Source organism: Rutidosis leptorrhynchoides, chromosome 2, assembly GCF_046630445.1.
Source record: "Rutidosis leptorrhynchoides isolate AG116_Rl617_1_P2 chromosome 2, CSIRO_AGI_Rlap_v1, whole genome shotgun sequence".
Classification (NCBI taxonomy): Eukaryota; Viridiplantae; Streptophyta; class Magnoliopsida; order Asterales; family Asteraceae; genus Rutidosis; species Rutidosis leptorrhynchoides.
In genome coordinates this window covers 652,380,305-652,388,102 of record NC_092334.1, presented here as the reverse complement: position 1 = coordinate 652,388,102, position 7,798 = coordinate 652,380,305, and the positions used below count along the sequence as shown (strand labels likewise).

The 7,798-nt window shown below is 32.3% G+C and overlaps 1 protein-coding gene across 2 annotated transcripts; it reads right to left on the bottom strand.

Annotated features, from left to right (window-relative positions):
• Window positions 1-3,552: 3,552 nt before the first annotated feature.
• On the bottom strand, window positions 3,553-6,126 carry LOC139893793 (U11/U12 small nuclear ribonucleoprotein 25 kDa protein-like). 2 transcript variants are annotated; one of them, XM_071876980.1, is made up of 5 exons: window positions 5,988-6,126; window positions 4,981-5,249; window positions 4,802-4,907; window positions 3,955-4,054; window positions 3,553-3,856 (listed from the first exon to the last, which is right to left on the bottom strand). In XM_071876980.1, exons 2-5 carry the CDS (start codon window positions 5,213-5,215, stop codon window positions 3,761-3,763), a joined length of 537 nt encoding a protein of 178 aa, XP_071733081.1. In that variant the 5' UTR covers window positions 5,216-5,249; window positions 5,988-6,126; the 3' UTR covers window positions 3,553-3,760. The 2 variants fall into 2 exon arrangements, with proteins under 2 accessions (XP_071733081.1, XP_071733082.1); XM_071876981.1 differs by lacking the exon at window positions 5,988-6,126 and adding an exon at window positions 5,326-5,677.
• Between the last annotated feature and the right edge of the window lie 1,672 nt (window positions 6,127-7,798).

The window sequence follows — 7,798 nt, the reverse complement described above, 5'->3', positions numbered from 1 at the left end:
TTCGTGTTTTGATATGTCTAGGAAAAGCATTCGAGCCCATAAGGCGGTCAGCAGTGGTGGAGCTATGATTAATGGGCACTGTTAAAATCTCAAAAAAAAATTCTACTAGATGACTTAATTTAGTGGTATCACATAAAAAAAATTACACTATCCACTGATATCACTACTTAAATACTCACAAAATTTTTCACTACATCGTGTATTTCAGTGGTGTCCCCTGCAACCACTAGTCATACACTACATCTGCCCATGGCGCGGTCAGGATTCAGTTATTAATTTTTGTGGTGCATATGTCTGCTTCTTGGAAGAAAAACAATGATGTCAAGTCTAAGGATTCATTCAGTGCTAGTGCGGTTAAGAAGGTGGCTTCTTCGTCATCTGAGACCGGCATGGAGTTTTTGTTTATTTCAAGGTCGCTAAAGTCCATTCGGTTTGCTTGGGTAAGGGAAACTCATCAAACTGGTCACGAAGAGTAAGAAGGTTAGTTTGACTGTGGAGAAGTTTTGTGTGGAGAAGTTTTGTTTGATCATGAATGGTCTCGGTATTAGGGTTGACCTTCAATTCATAATACAGTAAAACCTCTATAATTTAATACTCGATAAATTAATAACCCCGATAAAATTAATAATTTGTCCGATCCCAACTTGGGACCAGTATAAAATTGGACCCCAATCGATAAAATAATAAGATAATAATTTTTTTGAAATCCCAATGTAAATATAGTGGTCCTATCGAAACTATAAATTAATAATTACCAAAAATATTTTAAAATTTTGGATTTTCTAGTAAAAAATTAATCTATAGTGATCGATCTAGATGTGATTTTAAAATTTATCATTAGACATTCTGTGGTGATCAATCTAGATGTATGTACATTGAACTTGACAAGTTCTTTTACGTGTGAATATACGTACATGAGAATTTTAAAGGTCCTTGATTATGTTTTATTCAAATAGGTAAAGTGAACGGACATAGTAATTTCGAATGTCGATATATTATTTTGAGAGTTGCTCACAAATATAAGCTACTTTTTAAATTAATAAGTTATTAATTTATCGATATAATAATATCTCGCTAAATTAATAAAATATCTCGTCTCAACATTATTAATTTATAGAGATTTTTAGTTGTCTTGCTTTCGTTGTTTTGTACAAGTACCCTCCCCACTCAACGTACTATTTCATATCACATTTCTTTTTGCACAAGTCATCAAACATTTACCTGCAAGTATTATTACATCATATATAAAAACATGTATTTGATACAAACGATCCGTGTAAATATTTACGCTGTAATTGTTTTGTTGTAACCAAGGTTGCAAAATTCGCTATTCGGAGATTAATCGATCGATACTTTAGAATTATTAATCGGTAATTCGGAGATTAATCGGATTGTACTTTATACATTTAAATATTAAATTTTAAAAGTTATATGTGAAAATATAGAAAAAAAAAAACCATAACTATAAAAATAAACTTTAACATAGTTGTCTAAAGTTATATATTTTGCTCAAAAACTATAATGTTTTAGTTTAAATTCATGTTAAAATGTTAACAATTTTTAACTTTAATGACCGACTTTGATTACCAAATTCAATTTTAACTCATCAATTGACGTTGACTGTTTAGCTAAATGGATTTTTGGAAATCGAAACGGATTACTCTTAAAAATGATTAATCGGGGATTAATCGGCGAGTAATCGGGTTTTTTGCAACACTGGTTGTAACCAACACACATTTGTAAGAATTTAATTCAGAATTAATTTAATCATTTTTAATTTAATTAATAAACTCTGATATTAAAGTTAAAAAAACAAAATTATAAAAAAAAAGGATTAACAAATGGGGGTGACAAATGCAGAAGTAGGTGTAAACATTTTAACCCCAATTTTTTACGTCTAACGGGGAATTATTTTTTGTAACAAAATTTAGTTAACACGGTAAATCTATAATCTATAAGGTATCTCATACAACGGTAATATCTACGACGTTATAACTAATTTCCTTATATATAATTGATGTACAAATTGTAATTAAAGAAGAAACACCTCTCTTTCTCTCTCTCTCTCTCTCTCTTTACGCACCTCAACTCCCTCGATCTCCAACTTGGATTCCAAGTTTCGATAACCCTAAATAAAACCCTCGCTTGATCACTCATCATTCAGATAGTTTCCGATCGATCATTAATCAATGAAGAAATTAAACATGAATCCAAAAGAAGAAAAATGCAAGAAGAACATCAGAAACATATTGTCGTTAATGGGCTTCAAAGATAATAACATTGCTGCTACTGCAAAGGTCGATAATATGCTTGCAAAACTTCGTGAACAAGAAAAAAAGAACATGAATCATTCAATGATTAAAAGACTTGTTTTCAGATTGGATGGTAAAAGTTGGGTGCTTGATCAAGGATCGCAACATTCTTCTAAAACCCAGTTAACGTCTCGTTACAAAAATATGGAGTTAAAAGATGCGACAAATATTGATATATTCGATTTAAGAAAGAATAGTGTTGGGTGTTCAAGAAACCCTAAAGTGGAAAAAATATATTCAAGAAATAACTTAAAAGTGTCTTCAAGAAACCCTAGTACTAGTTCCAGCAGGGTTAATGTGGGTCGTCACCAAGAAGTTGATGATGTCATGATGGAGATCGTAAACCCTAATTTAAATATGGTCGATGATGTGTTAAGAGTTTACAATGTGAAAGATTTTATAACCAGTGTTGGTGGTACGAAGGTTAATTTGTTCATTGAGAAGAAACTTACATCATCTGATGTCAGCAGGATTCATGTGCGGTTGTTGATGCCGGGGAAACAAGTGCAGAATTCAGATCAGATTTTGACTACGAATGAGAAAATAATTCTGGGTAGTAAAAAAGATGTAAGTGTGCGTGTGTTTGATCCACGAAAGCGTGAATGGGGATTGAATCTTGGGCAATGGGATATGGGAGTAAATGTTAACTATGTGCTCAAGAAACAATGGAAAGAATTTGTGCAAGAAAATGGGTTAAAGACTGATATGAGAATTCAGGTATGGTCGTTTCGGGATGCTAAGGAGAACCTTTGCTTTACAGTGGTTCGTGTTTGATTAATATGCGGTCGGGAAGTAACTAACATGGTCTCGAAGACGTAATTTTGTTGTGTGGTTACAGCTCAGTGACTTTTAACGATTAGTTTTGTTCATAATTTGATTCTGTTGGAAAAACATTATATTAACTCATTCAATTGATGTTGTTATTGATTATTGATAAACAAATCTAATGAGACTTCTTGTTGGTATATATTTCATAATGAGTTATCCCTTTGATTTTGCATTTAATTTGGTATCTGTCGTTAAATGTGTTGTTTGATACTGTATTTAATTACCAAACTCAAGTTCTTGAATTCTCTTTAAGTACTGTTGTATTTCTAAACAGATAATTCTAAAACCACTTCTTATTTTATCCCCAATGCAGTAATTTTCAGGTATGATGTCCCTGTTATATCTTCAATACTAAGTCGATAGTTCAACAGATTAACAAATTCCGATTTTTTTAAAATAAAAATAAGTGTTTATATGTTGGTAATTTTGATACACTTTTTGATTCCAAATATGTTTTCACTTACCAACGTTCAGTACCTAAAATTAGTAAAATTGACGAATTTATAAAGAAATTCAAATGCCTGAACTACAAACTATATACTTCATATAGTCACTGAAACAAGGTATGAAGATAACAAATGTTTATAACTCCACCCCGATAATACTTTCGGACCAGCAATTCATTCCCGTCTATTAAGTCCATGAAAAAACCGATGCTTTCTCCTTCGTGAATGTTGTTTTGATTCCCTTGACATTACATACGGAATAAAATGCACCTGTTCAACAATAATCCCAGTTGATAAAATAAATTCACGATGTTCAAAATTTTGCATCAGTTATAAATTTTGATAGATGAAACAGCTGATGTAAGTACCTGAGAGTGATTACGCACGCCGTAATCTTGTAGGATCGCATCATCATTTAGAAGCTTCTCATTGTGATATGAGAGACAAAAATTTCGCCACACATGCTTCCTGAAAACAAGAAAGTCAAGCTCAAGAAACACACAAGTTTCGTTCAAATAATTTCACATAAAACCTTTTAATGAAACACATATGTATATTTCACGATTAATAGACTAACCAATGTAGAGCAGGTTCAATTAGTATTCCGAAAAAAAAAAAAAACATTAGAAAGTACCAAGCAGACAGAGCATTCGTTGAGTTATGACGAAAAGGGAAAATCGATAACTTTTTTTTTTTTTGGCAAAATCACAGACCCGCCTAATACTAACACGAATATATACACCACGAAATGTCCTAAGCAGAACTCGAACCCTCAACCTCAAGGTTGTAAGGGTGCACTCGATACCGCCAAGCCTTTGGCTCTTTGGTATAACTAGCATATTAGAGGTAGCAATTTCAACCCACTTAAGTGGAAACACGTCAATTTAGATTGTATTTGATGGATAATGTTTCAAGAAGGTTACATTTAAAGATCAGGTAAAGACGCATCTGGATAAACAGGGTCACAAGTCACTGAACATGTATTCAAATGGTTTCAACATACTAAATCGTTTCATTCAAAATAATATTTTGATTAATATTATATACGACAGGTTTAAAATATATTTATTACTATTAATCACTCAATAATAAATAGAAAGTAGACCAGTACATGTTGGTGGGTCTACAGAAAAAGCCTAACCCATAGCTTAATCAAAAATGTAAGTTGTAACTCAAGAAAAAGAAAAGAATAAATGATAAAGCTAAAGAACAAACCAAGAAATGTGGCGATGACCCATTTTTGACTGCTCCATTTCGTTGACTTTTTTCTTCACAGCAAGTTTCAAATCCTTGACTGTTGCAGAATTCATCACTGCAACATCTGTGTCCAACACAGACAATCATTAACAATACTAAGCTGATATAAATAAGCTACACAAGCAAAACTTACATACCAAAAGATGTACCGTCCAACTTATGTACAGAAACACGCATAGCACTTCCTAGTTCCAAGCTTATTAGGGTGTCAACATCTGATAAAGTCGGTTTTCTTGGCACATCTGCAAGTACAGGATCGTCTAGAAGTGCAGCTAGTGTCGAATTTAACTTTGCCTTCTTGACATTGGTAGTGTTGTACTCAAGGGCCAAAATTTCATCCTCATTCACACCACTCGAAGTTGGTTCAGCCATCGACTTCTTTTTGAATCGATACAAGAATTCAAACCTGTTAGATTAGACAATAATATACAATCAGTTCTGTTAGAAAATACACTGAATTCAAACCTGTTATGAATTCTAACCATCACTAGATAGCCCAGTGGTTGGGGCCCTAAGTTCCTTGCAATAGGTCTCACGTTCGAATCCTGTCTGGGACGAATATTTAGTGGTGGCCAGGGAAGGGTTGGAAACAGTCAGAGAGTAATCCTGCTGGGCTGCGTACATCAGAGTATGGGGTCGGATTACTCGCCCTCCCGGGTAGCCGAACAGGGAAAACCTTCTACCTTTTCAAAGACTTTGAAACAAAACTTGCTATATTTATATTTACAAATATCAAAACACCTAAACAAATAATTTTGTCCCAGAAAACCTCAGCAGACCTACAATAGGATCTCATTATCATAGTCATAACTATATCTGAAACGAAACAAAACACATGCCAAAGACAAAAAAAAAAAAAAAAAAAAAAAAAAAAAAAAAAACTTCAGTGAGGCAATACATCGAACACCTAATGTGCAAGAAACAAAACACATGCCAAAGACGGTAAATATAACAAAGTTTAAAAAAAAAATTTACTCTCATTCAGAAATTAATCATTCCTAAGTCCTAATTGATACCGAAAATGATACAATTTTATAGAACAGTTCCAAAGATACTATAAAGAATGCAAACAATCACTTTGATAGCATATGTTCTCATTCAAAGTAAAATCGCATAATCTCCTGATTAAGCTCCTCATTTATACCTTTGATTCGGTATATTCGAAGGGTTTGGAAAGCGAAATTGAAGCTGAAACTCCAACCTTTCGCTCACATGGAATCAGTGACCAATTAATTATATACAGATTGTTGAGGATACTATAAAGTTACACAAATGACACGTAGGAGTTGAAATTTTATGTCCCTAATCATTTTTCTTTTCCAATTCATCACTTTTGATCCTATGCTTGATCACTTTTGCTAATTATGTCCCTAATCATTTTTCTTTTTTGCAATTTTAATCCTTGAATTTTTTACTTAATTTTTAGTACTAACATATAAAGCCAAGTTCCACTTTTATTACAGTAAATGACCAACATACCCTCACCATCTTTAAACAAACATTACTGAACTTTAAACCCTAACTAGTTAATGGCCCGCGATTTCGCGGGTTTTATGGAATGATGATGTTTTAAGACAATCTTTAACCATAATAACCCAAATAAACAATATAACATTTTAAAAGTTCAAAAGTGAATAAATATAAATAAAAAATCTTGTTCAAAACAAATTAAGGGACTTAAATTCGAAAGTAGTAGTAGTCAACGGTTCATATATGCTAATAGGTTCGACGTATAGAGTTTGATAATGTATATTATTGATGTTTTTCTCAATTCTTCGGTGTAGTGTCCCACAAATAGGTATGATATAGTTTGCTAAACTGAAATGGGCCAAACGAATCGCAAACTGAAGAGAATGTACGAAAAAAAGAATTTTGGGTCAACTCAACCTGACCCTTGTTGACTATAGAAACATACTAAATTTGTGCCATTTATGTACAGTATAAATACTAATCGATTGCGAGTGGGTTACCATTTTCTTTTGTATATATATATATATATATATATATATATATATATATATATATATATATATATATATATATATATATATATTGGTAGGAACAAGAGGGAAGTAACCAATCGAGGGGAAGCGGGGGGAAGCAACATTGTTTTTTTTCGTTTTTTGTAAAAACTTTGTTCACGAACATTATAGATTGGATGAAAATATGAACATTTAATAAAGACACTTTGTGATAAATATTTTTATTTTGGCGGTAAAACGCTCGAAGAAGTAATATATAACAATTATCGTGTTTTTCGAGCGTATGTTTAGGTTTTAGATATTAGGGTTTATAGGGTTTAGAAATTTAGGGTTTTAGGTTTAGATTTCATAAAACCAAAACACCAAACCCTAAACTCTAAATCGGGCTAAATTTTACTTCACAAAACATAAAAAAAAAAAAAACGTTAACATTCTTCACGAACAATATTATCTTGAATATTATTTTTGTCGATCGTTTTCCCGCCAAAATAATAACATTCATCACGAAGTGTCTTTTCTAAATGTTCATATTTTCATCCAATCTATAATATTTGTGAACAAAGTTTTAAAGAAAAACGAAAAAAAAAAAATAATTTGCTTCCCCCCGCTTCCCCCGACCCCTTCACATATAAATCATTTAGGTTTGAGTTCCTTCTATTAGCATGGACCAATAGCAAAAGATAGTAAGTAAATATAGAGTTGTAATCCCCTGCATCCAATAATTTATTTGAAATTCAACGGAACAATCATAATTTAGCCCGATTTAGGGTTTAGGGTTTTAGGTTTAGTCCTAAACCCAAAACCCTAAACCCTAAACTTTAAACCGTTCGTGTTAAAAACTCAATCTAAACCCTAAACCCTAATTTCTAAACCACAATTTCTAAACCCTAATTGCTAAACCCTAAACCCTAATTATTAAACCCTAAACCCGTGAATATATAGTTTAGGTTTTAGGGTTTAGAGTTTAGGGTGG

Bases quoted from the DNA above. Each gene is read 5' to 3' on its own strand.
- LOC139893793 (XM_071876980.1), bottom strand. From the start codon at position 5,215: ATGGCTGAACCAACTTCGAGTGGTGTGAATGAGGATGAAATTTTGGCC. The intron at 4,908-4,980 runs GTATGTAAGTTT...TGTTGGACACAG, and splicing joins GTTGGACGGTACATCTTTTG to ATGTTGCAGTGATGAATTCT. The intron at 3,857-3,954 runs GTACTTACATCA...ATTGTTGAACAG, and splicing joins GCGTGCGTAATCACTCTCAG to GTGCATTTTATTCCGTATGT.